Genomic DNA, 18,128 nt, shown 5'->3' with positions numbered 1-18,128 from the left:
TTTGTTTCTTGTTTTCTTTTTTCCTTTAAATTTGTTTTATTCTCTTATTTTAAGCTTAAGACTTTTCCCTTTCGGTTTGTCAATCCGCTTGAATCTTACTTCACTTCGGCTCCCTGAGTTAATTAGTCTCCCTTGCTCAGTTTCTGGGCTTTCCTTTTTTCAGCACTGTTCAGCATCTCTGATTACCTCACCTGGTTCCTTTCTCATTTTCTAGTATCTCTACCGATGCCTCAGCTAAAAAGCTCCCTAGTTTGCATTGTTCATTGTTGGGTTTTTCTACTACAGTCACACTGGTTTCATGCTCCCATTCTCTTGGTCACAAACTTTGTAAGTATTTATTTTTCACTATTAAAAAGTCTTGCTTTCACCTCTTTGCTCTTTATTTAGAAGAAGATAAATACAAAATAACTGCATTATTTCACCAACATAAATGTGAATCGTATATCAATGATAACACGTGGAGGTGTATTTATTATCTGCATCAAAAGAAAAAGGATTACATAGTGTAGTGTGCTCTACATAGTACAAGCTATGTCAACACACGTTTTTAAATTGTGTTGATTGAATCTCAACATTATAAAGTACCAATTAAGAGTAGTTTTTAATTGAACATAACTTAAATATCTTTATAGTAATATGTGCAATTTATCACTCGCTAACTACATTGACATTAATTATGTTAGCTTTATATTGCCTATAATTAATTTTTGTTAATTGTGCTGCTATAAATAGCTGCAGTCATTAACAACACTTGCCTCTAAGGATGGCATGCAGTCAACATTTATTAAATTATTTATCTATTTCTACTCATTGTTTAAAACAGATAATTCTGTTTATTCTGGTTTATTTTTTCAGTTAAAAATCATAGGGTCATCATGCAACCATGGCTTTATATATTAGTTATTAGGTGTGCAAAAGGAAACTGTGGTTTCTAGAAGCAGCATCAAACGAAGCAGCATTTTCCTAACATTTGAATTTTCATTCATAGTTTGTAACATTTTCTTAGCAGGCACGAAAAGGTGTACACTCAGTTTGTCCTGACATTTAGCTCGCTCCACTCCATACTCCGCAGGGCGAGAAGAAGAACTGCGCGTCAAAGATCCAGCTCATGAATTATTAATGATGTAGATTAAAAGTGCCAGGACTCACTGAGGAGCTTGTTTGTTTTATTTGGACGTAATTATTTAATGGCACCTTGTTAAAAATGATAAAGAACATTGGATAAAAGCAAGAGAAGGGAAGGACCACAGGAAAAGGTCTTATTAGTGATATTTTGGTATTAGTGGTGCATTTTTCTTTTCTTTACTTTCGCCTTTGCTTCCTTTCTTCCCTTTGGTTGTCTTTCATTAAAACGTGCATCAGATTTCTTTGCGGTAATTTCATTTGTGGCGACAGTTTACATGGTTATGTGGAGGAATTAGTGGAGCATAGAGGTCACTGTTCCCTGTTTCCACCTCCACAGAGGCATGCACTCAGAAACACACTGTGGAGGATGCTGCCACTCCCCCTTCTGCCTTCCACGCAAACAGATTTTGACAGCATAGCGGGTACCTGGTATATATCACTGCACACACTGCACATACACACACACACACACAAAGCCTAGCCTTTATCGTAGGGTCGGCTTCTGCAGTTAAAGGGTTCAGCAAACCGCTGCCGGCATCCTTCATCCTCAGTGCCTCCCAATCTGATCCCCAACTGCAGCTAAATCTGTCCCACTGGCAACAAGTTGCCATGACCCTTTACTACATGCTTAAGGCTTCCTCAGTCAGTGATGCAAACATGCTGCATAACACTGCAGCACAGTGTTGTATATACACACCAAGGCAAACACATAAGAATGTATTGGATGACGCACATACCCACACTTAGTTGCATGCTCTCACATACTTCTACCCTCCTCCTAATATTGAATAAATTTGTATTTTGAAGGTTAAAGGGGAAATATCTCAGTGAAGCCAACAGTAGCAATTTATCAAACTTGGGTTTTCTACAAAAGGTTTGGGAGCTTTGGCATTTCCATGATCTTAATGTTCTACAGCTTTTATTTCTCAAACTTCTTCAACAGCAGAAAGTCCCAAAACTTTTGAATATGTTGTAATCTGTGGACTGATTGGTGGGTGTCTCATTACATCTGTCTTATAATTTCAAAAGCCGTTCAGAAAAGATTATACCTACAGTTAAAAATGTTTATGCTATGATTCCTTGAGACCTGGATAATTTGCCATAATTAATAGAACCATGAATTTTGTTCTCTAACAGAAAATGCTGAAAGAAATTGTTCAGCCGTCAGTTTGTGGCCTTAATCTGAAGCATGCTGGGATTATGAAGCAGGACAATTATCTGAATAAAACCTAGAAGTCCACCTCTGACTAACTAGAAACCTTTATAGGCTTTGGACTGGCCTGGTCAACGTCTGGATTTATGTTGCGGCATGAAACCAAGTTGTCAATGGTTAAAGCCCCTTCTATTTTGACTGAACTAAAACAGTTACATTTTCTAACTTAACTGTCAAACAGATGTAACACACTTTTTGACAGTTTTCACAGAGTCAAGGTTTGCACATCCCGTTATTAAATTCAGGTGACAATTACTCTTTACATGATATTAGTACAGCTTTCTTTCTCCAATTAATATTTTAATTTAAAAACTATTGCTGTATATGCTAAGTTTGTTGGATTTGATAAAAAGTGACACTCAATTTGAACGCATTTGTCCAGTCCAAATGATTTCAAATAATATATAAAGCCATTTGTACACACTCATTTTCCCAACTTTTAACTTGCTTTTGGTTATAATGCAGGGCTATGATTTGTAATAAAGTATTACTTTTGCATAAGGAATGCATTAGAATATTTTCCATTGCCTGTACAGACGCACATAAAAGCTCGTAGCCAGTGTTTCTTGTGTTATCTCACAGTTGGTTCAGCGTTTGCATACTAATGTCTCCCATTCTCTCCTGCAACATGGTGACAGACTAACTAATCGAATATTCCCTCTTTGAAGCAGTGCCGCTGGAACTATTCAAGTGTGATGCAGGGGGGCTTTGTGTGTGTGCGTGTGTGTGTGTGTGTGTGCGTGCATGTGTGTGTGTGTGCGTGTCGGTGTGTATGTGAACATTTCAGTACATGTCTTATGTGCCTCTGTGCTCTTACATGTGCTTCCTTGTGTGCTCTTCTGTGTTTATTTACACTTGTTTGCGCAAGTACTTTTTTTTACGTCCGTGCATATTACTTGTTTTTGCGTGCTTGAGTGTGAGTAGGCGGCGGATAGATGGAAATGTTGTTTATGCATTTTTATGCAAAGCAATTATGTTGACTTAATTGGGTTTGTTTATGTGGAGAGTGTGTCACCTCTAGTCATGTACTGCTTGTGGTGTGGACGGACACACACGCAACATGCAAACACGCATACATATGTAAACACACTTGAAACAGCATAGATTTTACTGAGTGATTGGATAACATGAATAGTGTTCTTCATTTTAAGAGGCCGTAATATTCATTGAGTTGTTATGAGAGCAACAAATTAGTATTATTATTGCACTCAAGCTGTATAACTCTTGCTATTCGCACATGTTCCTATGTGTACTAAACATTTTCACATCTCCCAAGTGTTTTTTGCTAGATTTAGATCAATTAAATGTTTACTTTAATCGCTTACGATACAGGTGCGTCTCAATAAATTTTAAAAGTACTAAATTTAATGTCACTCATTTAATTAAATTATAAGACATACATTAAATAGATTCATTACACTTAAAAAATTATTTATTCCAAGTGATTTGACGATTTGGTTTATAGTGAATAAAGGCTTTCATTGACACCTTTAATGAACAGGTTAAAAGTTCAAGAAGGTAATTGCTAAAGAAGTTTGATGTTCAGAGAGAGCTGCATTGCAGGATATAAACGGAAAGTTGAAAGGAAAGAAAAAGTGTAGTAGAAAAAGTTGCAAGCAGTCTTTAAAGGAAGCACTTGAGTAGCAAAGTCTATTCAAGTTTTCTGGAAGATTCTTAATCCAATTTTGGATTTCGTTTGGAGGTCACGCTCCCAGATCCTGGAGGACGACAGGAGAGTCACAGAATCCGAGTTGCTTCATGTCCATTGTGAAGTTTCCACAGTCAGTGATGATTCAAGAAACTATAACATAGGTCACTGTTGGTCATTATCTGTGCAGGTGTATGAGAAAATTTGAACGCAAATTATGCTTCTCTCTGCTGACAACCTTATCAGCAGAGTTTGGATGGGTCAAACTGGGAACTCCTGCTTTTTTGATTATTATTATCTCAGTCAGATTACAAAATTAGTGTATAATCTATACTAATTTTACAGATTAGTTCTATAAAACTTTGCCAGGATAATTTTGGCAATGCTCTAAAGGACTGGTGTATATGTGGTTGATAAAATAATTAGTCTGTGTATGTGTGTGTAATCTGAAGAATCAAAAGCCAATTTGGCTTGGTTTATATTTTGTATATCAAAGGAGAGACCGATGCATTTCATACCATGTTTATACTGGTGCATCTGACAGTCAGTGTTGACAGTTCCACATCGTTTATGTTTCTCCATCTAGAGAGGGATCCTTCGGTTCTATTGGATGTGTGGCAGAGCATGTTTTTGCAACCTCATTTTCCTGAGGACCTCTGCTTTACATGGCAAAAACGGTTTAAAACATAGAAAAAATTTCAAAACATGAAAAACTTTAGATCTATAGATTAGTCTGAAGTTATTGAAAAGATTTAATGTAGTGAAAGTAAAAATAAAAAATGAATTTTTATATTTAAGAGTACCATTTTAGGTGCCCCAAAGCGGTACCCTTAAGTTTCTTTCAACTCTCATTGCTTCAAAATTAATGCAAAACATCAACATTATTCATTTTTGAAATGGTTAAGGTTCAAACATCCTTATCAAAAATATTCCACTGTGCTATTTATTTTAGGAAAATATTGCATATTTTAAGTTTTTCAATCAAAAAATCTTGCTTTTTTTAGACAAAACAGACATAAAAACATAAGCTTTAAAAAATATGAAAAACTTCATGTCTCGGGATAGGTCTGAAGTTGTTGAAGAAATTGAATACATTGAAGATAAATTTAAAATTAAATATGTAATGTTTGTTTTGTTTTATAAGATGCACTTTTTAAAGTAAATTAAAGGGTACCTCACATGGTGATAGCCTTCTCCATTTCATTTAAATTACATTAAATAATAAAACATAAATCATTAAAGACAGATGTAAGCTTCATAGATTTTCTCTGGGGTTTAGGTCAAAAGAGTCGCTGCTCTTTTTGCAGTAATTTAATCAAAAAGAGCCACTCTTCAGTAGACCATCATCTCTGTATTAAAATAATTTTCTTTGCTCTTAAATAACATTCTAATTTTCTGGCAAGCAAAATTTTGGACTTTTGTGAGCTGTAAGCCACATTCATCAAAATTAAAAATAAAAATTCATCTTAGCTTTCACTCTGTAAATATATATATTGAATTAAATGCACATTTCAGCTATGTCCAATTACACCTGAAATCCTTCTGCCCTTACTTCTCCTTCTTCTTTCCCAATTTGAATCTAAAGATAAAAGGTTAATTTGCTATCTCTTTCCTTCCTCTAGGCCAAATCAATCCACCTTACTCTCTGTCTGCCATTGTCCTAATCAGACCCTCAACTCACTATTGGATTTCAATGGAACAGTCACAGCCCAAAGACCTGCACAGCAAACCCAATCGATGATCCTCAGATGGCTCTGGTTTTCCAGTGGGGGGGCTCTCGCTCATTTTAATGATTACACAGAGAAGTGACTTTGGTTCCAATGTCTTGATATGTCCTCCTGGAGTGGATTTGTCAGTTGTCGCACAGTGAACCAGAATAAACTCTGTGTGTGTGTCTGCAAGTGGCTGATTTTGGCATCAAAATCTTTCTTTTTGTTTAGCCACCTAAACGACAGAAAAGAAAAAAAAATGTTTAAACGTTTTAACTTTTGTGCAGCTGAAAAAAAGAAAAACAAAAGTGGTCCTTCAGGAGTTGATTGTTTACATCATTTCATGCAGTTTTCTTTCATTTTTCAAGCAAAGCAGATGGAAAGAAAATAAAAATCAATTTGCTTTTGACCTCACTTCCAAAAAAACAAAGAAGGAAAAATGTTTCTTGCTAAAAGTTTTCTTTTCATATGACAACATTTGTTTCAAGGACTGGATTAAAACAATAATTCGCACATCACATGAATCCAAACCCTTCAACTCAAGCTTCATGTTTTTTTGCAGGTTCAGCTGTGGCCCCGTTGAGCTCTGGAAATGGACCCGATGCAGCCCATCTGCCAATCACACGCTCCCCTGTGGCTCAGGAGAGAGGTAAGTCTCCCTCTACATATGTGTGAATAATAACCAATATCAAGAATTGGGTATTTTGCTATGAGTGGCAGAAGAAAAAAAGGGGAAATGCTGTGTTCTGACATGCTTGTGTGTTTTTATGGGATGCTTTTTTTCCCTCCATTTTTGTGCTCCGAAGACGCAAGACATATCATGCCATCTTGGTGTTTGCTCTAAAATAAAAGAAATCACAATGTCCACTGCAAAAAGATAGTAAAACTTTTTTTTCCATTCCACACCAACAATGGGCTGCGTAAAAATCACAGACCGAAGAAAAAGGCAAACAGAAATTATGTGTTGCCAAAGTCAAGGGAATGAAAGTGGCTGTAATAAAACTATGTTGTCTGTTCATTTTTTTGAGTATTTTGAGTCCAGCATGAGCTGCTTAGGATCACAGTTTATGTTAACTACATTCATTAATACACAACACACAAAAAATCAAAGCTAACAACAAAGAACCCAAGCGATTGTTTTCTTGAATTCAGACATGAATACATAACACAGTCGCCACCAGAAGAAATTATGAAACGCATATTTGAGTTTATTGAAGTTTATACAATGGGGTAACTAGTAAAAGGAGAGATTTCAGGGAAAATGTCTCAGAAAAGCAAGCTTGGAGACATACAAAACCGGCACCTATGGAGGAATTTAAAAGCGATCTTATGTTCAGTCTGCCTCTAATTTACCACAGCAGTGAAGAACCACTTCAGACAAAAACTGATTCAAAACTAAAATATTGGGAGTACTCATACACGTAATCTTCTTTTAATCAGTCCTCATATTTCTCCAAACAACTGTGTCATCAGAATAGCATGACAACATTATGCTATTCTGGCATTTCCATGATCTTAATGTTCCACAGCTTTTATTTCTCAAACTTCTTCAACAGCAGAAAGTCACAAAACCTTTGGATATGTTGTAATCCAGCCATTACAACATATGGCTAGCCTCAATGAACCTACGCTAGCCACTTTAGCCTAGGTTCACTGAGTCTAATTAAGTGTTAATCTATATCTTAGCATTCTATAATAAATTGTCCTTTCTGCATTAAGGTGAAAGAAATTTGTATACATGTCAGTATTAAATATATAACTGTTATGAGAACAGAGCTTTGAGTAATCCCACTAGTAATCTTCGTCTGGTCAAATCTCAATTGCTGTGTCATGCAAAGCAGTCCCAGTCTGCTGAATAACATCTGGACCATTTTAGCAGAGTACCAGACAATGTCACTCACGTTTTCTAGTCCGTTAATCAGCATCTTTTAACCATCTATGCTAAATGCAGATTCAGTAATACCAACACCGAGTAAATAAATGTATTGCCAAAAAGCTTGCTATGTGAACACTAACCCAGAGGGCAAATGCCCTAGCCAAACTCAAGGTTGTCTCCAGCAATTATGACCACTTTTCAGGTGTTCGTACAAACAGCACATTTGCTAATTTTTGCAATTCTAATTTCCGTATCCACACAACCCTGCAAAAAGCCTGAAAGACTGGGAATTGACCTTAATGGAATGACTGTGAGGCTCCCTCTCCATCACGAACCAAAGAGCAGTTAAAATCACAGAGAGACAGAGGGAGTGGATGGATGAAGACAGAGGGGGAGAGTGGGGCACTGATGAAATCAAGTTGGAGATTTAATGCTGCTCTCTAATGCCTGTAAACCTCAAATGCCCCTCTGCCTCCCCCAGCCAAGTCCAGGAAAACTCAGCACGGTTTACAGGGTCAACTGTTGTTTATGCTTTTTTTTCCCGTGCTCGGATTAACCCCCTCTCTCTAGATACACTGTACTCCCCATTTTGCTCAAGTGCTGGTCTCCCTAAGAGCCTCTCTCTGCTCTTTATTTCGATAAATCCACTGACCATCCCTTTTTCACTCCCTACTTTGTTCTCACGTGCCCGCTGTTGTCCAGCTGAGAGCTTCATTGCCAGAATAAGAGAACGGTCTGTGTTTGTGTGTGAAGAGGGAACGAAACGCAGAGAGAGAGAGAGGCGGGGAGAAAAAAAATCCTTGAATGTGTTATTTGCTTTTAGCACTGTCTGCACAATGTTTCTCTCCCCATCCATTTTCCAGGCAATTTAAAGTGCGGTATTACACTCAGTATTTTTTTCTCCTCCTCTCCCAGAATCCCCTTACCCTAATGGAAGCAAAACATTACAATAATGTCCTCGCTCCTTAAACCCAGCACTCGCAGCCTAAGCACTTTCAGGCCCCAATCGCTCTTTTCCCTCCGTTGCACTGTCTTTCCCTCCCACACACACTTTCTCTCTTGCTGAATCTCTTTCTGCCTAGGCCTGCGTCTCTGCACTGCACAAAAAAACTCATGCGGCGCGTTTATTGCTCTCTGTCTTTATCTCCTACTCACACGCACACTCAGAAAGCAAATACGTATATGCATATGCACAGTCATAAACTTAAGAGCATTTGAAAACTTCTGCCTCCCTTCCCCAGTATCTTTGCGTTTCTCTCTCGCTCTCCTTGCAGAAATGCGGAATTACACAAGTCTCAGCCTTCTGTCGTTTCCCCAAACCCCAAACTCACTAAAGAGTCAGCCTGTGTGCGCTCATTCAACAAAGCGGATGGCTATCAAAGTTTACAGCCGAGCAGACCCAATCCATTTACACCTAATCTGCAACACCGCTCTTACACACACACACATTTGCACACCCACACGGCCTCTCTTTTCCCTCAATGGCCGTCCAGCGACCTTTCTCCATTCGCAGCGGATCGGGAAACCTTTCAGTGAGTTTTTTCGAAAAAAACAAAAAAAAAACGAATAGCGCTGCTTGAAAGAGCGAAGCCCAGGCGAGGATCGCTGCAAATGTCAATTTGAATGGTGCGGGCGAGTTTGGGCCTGAGAGGCTTTAACACGGCTACTGACAGAACAGCTTAGAATAACACAGTAGCCACGGTCAAATCACTAGCTGTTCTGTGGAGAGTGGGGCTCTGTATTTTTATATGTCCACTCAGCTTTTACAGCTACATGCCTCTCAGAGGCCAGGTGTGTACTTGACCTGGCTTTTGTCAGCAATAGCATTCACTGAATGCACGCGCTCTCTGTTTATTTGTGTTCAGGGATCCTTTTACATGTCATTCTATTCATTTTTTTAGAAACACCTATTTCATACTGACTTGTTCACCAAAGTGTATATACTGTATGACTAACCGTAGATGACAGAGGCAAGAGATCAGATCTTCTCAACATTGAAAGACGCTGAATAGAAAACAAGATTTCTTCTTTTCTACAATCCATCACATTTTTTCACACTACAAGAAGAAATCAGATGTTGTTGTTTTTTTTCTAAACATGGAAAAGTAAAAGTATTTACACTCAAGACTTTTTTCCAAATACAAAATTTGCCTTTTACACAGTTTTGTCCAACACAGTTATTTCTGTGGTTTTGAAGAGCTAACAGTAAACCCAAACAAACTTCTGCTTTGAGGTTTAATATACAGACAGGAAAATAATTTCAAACCTCTTTATTTATTGGATAATCCAGTTTAAATTTTCAAAACCTTAGCACTTTTAGAATAGAACAAAGTTTTGATACAAAAAAAAATCCAAAAACACTAAAATAGTCTTCTTTTTATTTTGCTCATTGAGAAGCTAACTTGTTGCATAGTTTATGAAATGGGGAAAAAATCATCTAAAACTGGTTAAAATATAGCAAGAAATGTGAAAATTGAAAAATATGTGAATAAGAAGTCATTCCCTTTATTTTTGATAAACCCTAGAAGTCACTTCATTAATAAATACAGCCTCCTATGTAAAATTCAATCTCTCAGAGAAAATCTGGTTGCTTTAGTGAACAAGCAGTATCATGAAGACCAAGGAACGTAGCAGACAGATGAGGAAAATAGTTGTAGTCATTTAATGCATGATTACATTATAAAATAAACAAACACCAAATAACCCCTAATAACCAAACACATCTCACTAAGCACTGCTTCACCCACCATTTTTAAATGGTAACGGTAAACCACAAATCGGTTACCAAAGTCAAAATCTAAATCCAGCTAAGGATGTGTGGCACAAGGGAACATTTTTGTATTCAAACACGCTCCATCCAATTTGACGGAACTATTTTTGCAAAAATAATTTAGTCTCTGGCTTTGCAAAGCTGTAAAAACACCAAAAGACTTGCACCTGGATACCCAATACCCGCAAAACACATTGAGGTTTGTGTTTACAACATGGCTAAAAGTGAAATCTGTAGCCACAATCACTTCCTAGAAATTAGGACTTTCAGAAGTAAATGGTATGTTTGCCGTCTAATTGTGTTTGTCTGTTTTAGGTTTTATGTCCAACATGCAGAGAAACCAGTCTGGCTCGCAGTTCGCACCTCCCCAGTCCGGACCTCCCATGTCACCTCACTCATCCCACGGAGGCTCAATGTATCCCAGCATGGGTCCATATTCACAGAGTGGCCCTGCAGGTCCCTATGGACCTCAAGGACCCCAATATGGACACCAAGGTTAGGAATGTTTCTCTACATTTTTTCAGCGATAAGAGAAAATGCTATTCTTATTTTAAGATGTGCAATTCTTCTTTTATCTCAAGCACAGTGATGTTTTGGGGTATTTTTCTCCTTTTTTATTTAATGCCTACTTTTTAGGGAGAGTTGATTATGTCACGTCTAATGTAAAAAAAAAATTTATCTAATAACTTTTCACATTTTCTAAGATCCAAAACAACAACGATGTTTAATACAAGCCATCTTAGCAAATAATGTCAAAATAATAAGTCCTGCAGTTTTGAGCTTATAAAATGGAATAAAATGTCCAGAGTTTGAAATTCTTCTTTAAAATTCAAATGTAGAGAGTAAATGGGTTCCTGTCACACTGGATTATAACTAACCTCTCTTGTCATGACTTCCACCTGATCTACTTCAACTTTCTGACCAGTCATGTTAGGAAGAGGAGTGCCTCACATCATCCAGTCAGAGAGGGTTCAGGCAGAAAAAGCCACACTTGTCATTTTTTGAGGACTTTTGAACCCTCTCTCCCCACACAGTGTCAGCGAGGTTGCTAATTAGAAATACAAAAGGACTCCTTTTCAGAGACATTTCCATCATCTACTTCTTACACACTCACACATGTGCGCGCACACACGGATAAGTACAACCATCCTGCGTGGAGGGCCTAACGGTGGGCATTAAAATCCAATGTGACTCTCTGACTATTCATGAGGCCCTTGAAACCTGAACAGACCTCCTGGCCCTCTTCATGATATGATTATGAGTGAGCGCCTAAGTGATGAGGCCAGCTGACATGTCAGAAGGTTTAGCCATTGAGTAGCAATCTCTATTTCTGGTGAGATGTTTTGGTTTTAGCCATGAGGGAAAAGAGGAAAACGTTTTAAAGCTTCATTCTCAAAGTCCAAACACTGATCTAGATCAGATTAGCAAATCAGTTCAAGACTTTTTACTCCAGCTTTTCTCAAAGCCTGCTCTGAACTCCATATCAACATGACCCTGGTCAATTTGTGGCAGACTGGAGCTGAATTCCTGAATTTGACACACAAAAACATTGAATGTCATAGTTAGGTAGTTTGTGCCTTAGAAATAACAAATCTCAAAAGTTTAAAGTGTCATATAAGCTAGTCCTTACGGCATCATTTCGAGTGAAACAGCAGTAACACAGAGATGTGATAGCTGCAGCACATATCTCACTCAGACCCACAGCTGTCCAGTATAAAATATTAGATTGGTTACTGTCAAAATAAATAAATAAAGTGACATTCTGAACATGAATGTTGGTGAGAGATTATATAGCAACTTAGTGGAAAAATGTCACTGTTTGAGTTAGGTAAAATACAATCAAAATAGTATTTCAGATCATGTAATGCCCTTTTGTATGAACCCTTGCTAGATAAACTATAAAAATGAATACTTTATTACAATAAATGTGTTTTCCTCACCAAGTTACTATGTTTTCTGTCTCCAGGCAGCTGACATTTTTCCCTCAGTCGTTTTGATGTTATGCTGCACTTTTATTTGTTTTGTTTATTTTTGTGGCTCTCTGTTTGTTGAGGCTTAAAATTTTGTTTTAAGTAGATAAAGTTTTATATCTCAGATCAATTCAGAAAGCTCTGTATGCTTTACTGTTGGAATTAGAGTGGTTTATGGTCAAAAAGGTACAACAATAGGCATAAAGTGCAATCTCCTTTCTAAGCAAATTACATTCATGGGATTTCTCAGTTCTGTGATGGGCTGGCAACTTGTCCAGAGTGTGTCCTGCTTTTCACCCAATCACTGCTGGAGATGGGCACCATAAATGACCGATGGATGGATTTGCTCATCACTAGTTGTCTCAGATGTTAGCATACATTTTGAGTGCACCTGCAAACTACTCCAAATGCATGTAATTAGATACTTGCTACAACTCATTGGGGTATTTTGACTAGTTGTTTCTTGATTTATTTGTGCAGACAGTATCGCCACGATATTTGAAGTTTTGTTCCGCCCCGATTCTGTTGTTGTGACAGCCTGAGTTTACAGTAGAGGAATGGATCCAAATAAAAGGTTCCTTCCAATTCCCTCAGTGCCAAATCAGGTACAAAAATAGTGACTTGTGAAGCTGTTACGGCACATAGTCTTTTATTCTACGTATAATTCTGATCCGTGTCAGTGTGCCTTTATATGCTGTGTTTACATTGTGATCCATACAAACATTTCTCTTCAAATACCAGAGGAAATACTCCATTTTGAATTTATTCTTGTAGCAAAACACACACAAGTCTTTGATGAAGCATATGTTTTGTAAAGTTCATTCTCTAAATAGTGGCATAAATGTAGATCAGTAGTTCTTTTATGTAGTATTTCACAGAAGGTTGTCTGGTTTGATGAGCCTTTCAGAAAATCAGTCTCATTACACATTCGTCTAAGCATTTCCGATACTCCAAAAAGAAAGAAAAAAAGTCTATCACAATCCAGGAAGTTGAGAGAAAAAAAAGCTTGGATCAGTTTCTATAATTAGGCCTTATTCTCCCATTTGTTTCTCCAACATGCAACACCCGGCCATCAAACAAATGGTGACATCTGCTGTTGCACTTTATTTTCTGCCCTTGGCAGCACACCACAAGAAGCATTGTGGTATTTCTTTTTTGGTTAATGTGAGTTTTTATGTGTCACCTTGATAAATGCACCCGTCCGTGCTTATGTTTTCCCAAATTTGCGGCCGCTCCCTCACATTTGTTAATGTTGATTAATAGCCCTAATGCGTTTGGTATTTGGTCTCCTTTCTCCTCCCACTCTTATCTCTTAATGTGACTTTGGCTGGGCTGACAGCCCAGTAAGCAAAGAGAAATAGAGAAATTAAGGAAGCAGAGAGCGACAGCCAGGCCGACTAGCCTGGAAGGAGTTCTAGAGGCAGATGAGCATGAAATCTCCGTTGGATGACAGAAATGATGTTACCGTCAGACACTGCTCAATGTCTCCTCTTCTCGCTTATGTGTATTTATAACAGATCTGTATGTTAGAATAATCTAATTTACATAGAGTAAAAGTGTAGCCACTACTTTTCGGTGCTGCATTCATTGTTTTTAGACAGCATACCTTTATACCAACTTATAAATAACAACAGAAAAAGTAATTCCTGCCCGATATTAAATGTTGGTGATCTTTCAATTAGAACCGGCATAGTTTACCCTACTGAAGGACACCTGATAATAACAGCTTATTATTTTCACATTACTTTATCCCTATCCCTCATCTTCCTCTAAAATCTTGTGTATGTGGGTCCTTTGTTGGCATCCGTAAAGGTAATTAAATGGTCCTAAAAGGAATGCTGTGAGGAAATTTTTCTGCTGGTAAACAGACAGGAATCCCATTACCCCAAGTTTAGGAACAAAACAGATACTGCTTTACAAGAATTTTTTTTTCTTCAAAACTTAAAGTAGAAATAAGGATGTAACTAACCAAATCTTCCATTGTAGTGACTCAGGAATGTGTTCTGGCTGATAGATTTTGTTGTTTTTGCCTTTGTCTTGTTATAAATACAGTTCTAGTTATATTTCTAAGGATTCAAAGGGATTCCGGGGCTCGGCCAGGGCCAGGTCAGGGTGTGTGTGTGTTGAACAGGGCAGACAGCTGCTGGTCATTGTTCTTAATGACAGCTCCATCTGCTTCCCTTCCCTCTCTCCAGTTCACTAACAAATTAGCAAGAGCAGAATTTCGCTCCAAGTCCCTGAACTCTGCTCTACTGATTTTTATTTTTTCTGGCTCAACTATGTGGATGGAGGTTGAGCTTGTATTTTTTTGTGATATAACATTTTTAATAAAGAAATACAGCGCAAAACTCTTTGGAAGAACAGAAGAGAAAATAACTTCAAAGGGGAAGAAGCTGCTTTTTTATTAATGGCTAACAACTAGAGTGGAGGTTGTTTAAAGTGCATCTATCATCATCTTTACAACTTTTTTCTTTTCAGCTATGTTCTTGCTTGCTGCTCACAATAGTTGTATTCATGTCCATATCCGGAATAGGTCAATAGGTAATATGTACGCAACATGCAATGAAGAGTGCTGCGGTTAGGAACAAGACACAGGAAGGAATATCAGATTCCCATCAAGAATTTTATCTCGTAAAGCAAAGATTTATTTGATGACTTGTGGATCCGAGAGAGAAGAAACCCAGGAGAACCGGGTAGCCAACATCAGTAGCTTGGAGACATAACTAGGGAGGTATTTAAACAATCTGTGATGAATCCTGTTGGCCTCTATTTCACCACTGAGGCAAATGAATGATTATAGTATTAATTTGTTCTGACCAGCATATTTCCTTTAATGCCAACTGGTCTCACCTTTATTGTTTCCACCATGCCTCTTGAATGCGATGTTGTGATTATGCGAGTCTTACTTTTCTCTACATAACTGGTCTGTGTTTTACTCATGAGGATCTAGACAGGATTACAGTCATGTTATTTCCAAAGGTTGTGTTGTGGAAAATGCTTGTCACAGCACCTCTATAAATCCATTAGTTTGTTTTTTTCATGCTGACTTGTGGTTTGACCCTAAAATGTAACTTTGTGCTAATGCTACACATGTGGTGAATATTATAGAAGTTAAAATACTTGCTCCCTCATTTCGTTGACACTGAAGAAAATTACTGGCTATCATTATTTTTAAAATATTATTGCCTGACAAACTTTATTTATTTTGATTTAAAAAGAGTAAAGCTGCCGCGTCTACTTATTGCGGAAGCTATCTGTAGTAGCTGTGGCTTGAAAGAATGACCCTCAGTTTTCGGTTATTTTTTAAATGCAAGATTAAAGAATTTAAATGAAGACTTTTACATAATCCTTGGCCAAAAATGTTTTTGCAGATAAACATTTTTAATAGGTGAAGAGGAAAGTCAGTTTCCACTAAAAGTGTTCTATTCCACTTTTTTGTAGCAACAACTGTATCACTGTATCAATAAGTGGTCAACCTTCCATTGGCCATACTTGTGTCCTTTTATAAAACTAACATTATCTTACATATATGGTAGTGCCATCCTGTTTTAGATGGCTATTTCTATTTTAGAAATGAACAAATCTATAAGCACTGCCTAAAGATTGCGCTATTGTTTACGAATTTATCATAAGTTCATAACTGATACATGAAGATCAAGCTTGACAAATTTTTCTTCCTTTCCTCTTTTCTTTCTGTCTGGATGAGCTCCAGAAGTCAGCTCAGCAGCTACAAACAACACTGAAGCTGCTAAATGTTTACGTATCTCCTTTGAAAGCCTTCTTCATCCAAAGTCAAGCTGATCTTTTTGTGTTGACATCAGGCTCTCTTTAGGACTCAAATGACTCCAACAGCTGTTTGTAAAGACATGCACTTGGACACGGTTGAGAGCCGGCATGTTGGGAACAGCAGACTCATAATCAGATGGCGGAGGAGGACATTATACCATTACAGAAAAGAGATTTGGTGTCTGTCTGAGCGCTGCTTTTCCTCCCTCTACTGCCTTTCCCACCTCAAGGGGGTTAAGGCACTCCACTGGTAATGACCATGCTGCAGACAGGACTTTTAAGCCTTAGACTCAATTTAAATCGCCCCCCCCAAACTCCCCAAAAAGGAGAAAAAGAAAACTCATGACTCAAGCCAGTGCCTAGAGGAGTCGGTAAGTCTTGGAAGGAAATTGACAGTTTGAGGAGCTCAGTTGCCCCAAGGTGAACCCCAGCCCTGCTGTGGCTCAGAAACCCTACTGGGGAAGGTGCTGAGGTGGCTGTAGGAGGATGTGTGGGCCTCAGGCAATAAGAGATGCTGGAAAAAAGAGCCATCTTTCCAACCAACCATGTTGTAACAAACAGTGAGTCCAACTGTTTTTAAGGGTTTCCACTGCAACGATCCACCTCCAACTCCGGCTATGAAATGTAAGAGAGGAAAAAAGGATAATATTCACTTGCATTCAATTCCCTGCATACTGTATTCGGCAACTCAGGCATGCAGTCATGTATTCTGCGTTCCACTCCTCGCTGATGGAAGTTCACTGGTCCTGAGGGCACATTGTACCTTTCTCCACCGTAAGACGGCCTCGGCTGTTAGCTCTGGCCGGTCCAGTCTGCTGAGAGAAGCAGCAGACTGTAATCTCCTTGGTCACACTGTAGCTCTCCTGCAGGACTGCAGGGATTAAAACCCGGCGAAGGATGGAGCGTCCACCAAACCCGTGACCAAGTCGAGATTTTCCGTGTAATTGTGAACGAAGCACCGTGAGTTTTCCTCCCCCCGCTTCATCAAGCTATAAAAATCACCAACACTCCCCCTCGAAGGCTCTGAATGTGAAGAAGAAACACAGTCTAAGAAATAAGGACAAAAGAAGGTGCAAATGAGACAGAATGTCCTCCTTGTCATTTTTTTCCCCTTTTGGTTCTGCTTAATTGGTTTCCAGAGCAACAGAAATAGCATGTAAAATGAAATGGATGGGATGCATTCCAGGTTAGGTTAAAAACACAAACTTCAATATATTTTCTAGGAATCAATATGAGGTAGTGAGTGTATAGTTATATAGTAGAATGAAATAGATGTATTTTCATTCTTTAAGTTTTTTTCTAAATCACAAGAAACTTAAGGTTGAGGTTCATTTTCCTACAGGCGCATATTTATTTTATATTGATTTATCATGAAACTCAAAAAAAAAAAAGAAAAAAGACGTTTATGAATCCATATGAACAGTTTTTAAAAAGAATAAACTAGAGTTTAACGGTTGAGCTTTGAGTCACGGGTTAGTTCACTATCTGTCCTTGAAGAAGTAGTCTGGCAGTCCACTTTGACAGGACACAGCAAGATAACTTATCCCCAAGTTATGCTGTCATTCTTTCACCTCAGGCAATCACAGGTATTGCATGAAACTTGATGAGTTCTGCATTCTGCAAGCTAATTTCAGACATCCTGATCCTTTAGTCTCACGACGGACAAGAAAAACTGAAAACTTAAGTCATGGAAACTTCCACACACTTACTCCCAATTGTTTAATTATTTAGCCCATCCATCAAAAAGAAAATGAGACTGTAGGATATAAACAACTCCCCGGGAGGCTTCCTGGAGCCTCAGTCAGTCACAGATGCCAAAAACCACCAAGTCCGCCCAGGCGATGGAGAATGTGGCCAGCAGCCATGGGTCTTAACAGCTGTCCAAAAAGAGCTGAGAGAGGTCACTGACTGGGACCTTATTCATCTGAAAAGGATTCATCGAGCTGAGCTAAGTGTGGTAGCTTTCCCAGGATTTTCACGAGATTTTCAAGTTTGAAATGTGCCATTGAGAGGTCTTTATATATATATATA

At 38.2% G+C, this 18,128-nt stretch overlaps 1 protein-coding gene across 6 annotated transcripts in view; it reads left to right on the top strand.

Moving 5' to 3' along the window:
• The window catches only part of LOC103458589 (AT-rich interactive domain-containing protein 1B-like), a 199,298-nt gene that overhangs the window by 144,889 nt on the left and 36,281 nt on the right, over nucleotides 1–18,128 (top strand). For all 6 annotated transcript variants that reach the window (XM_017302536.1, XM_017302539.1, XM_017302538.1 and 3 more), the window contains exons 6-7: nucleotides 6,258–6,344; nucleotides 10,657–10,836. In XM_017302536.1, the coding sequence (XP_017158025.1) occupies nucleotides 6,258–6,344; nucleotides 10,657–10,836 (267 nt within the window). The remainder of the gene's footprint in view (nucleotides 1–6,257; nucleotides 6,345–10,656; nucleotides 10,837–18,128) is intronic.

The sequence above is a fragment of the Poecilia reticulata genome, linkage group LG22 (genome assembly GCF_000633615.1).
Source record: "Poecilia reticulata strain Guanapo linkage group LG22, Guppy_female_1.0+MT, whole genome shotgun sequence".
Taxonomy (NCBI): domain Eukaryota; kingdom Metazoa; phylum Chordata; class Actinopteri; order Cyprinodontiformes; family Poeciliidae; genus Poecilia; species Poecilia reticulata.
The sequence above is the reverse complement of the archived record's forward strand: the minus strand, read 5'-3'. Positions and strand labels throughout refer to the sequence as shown.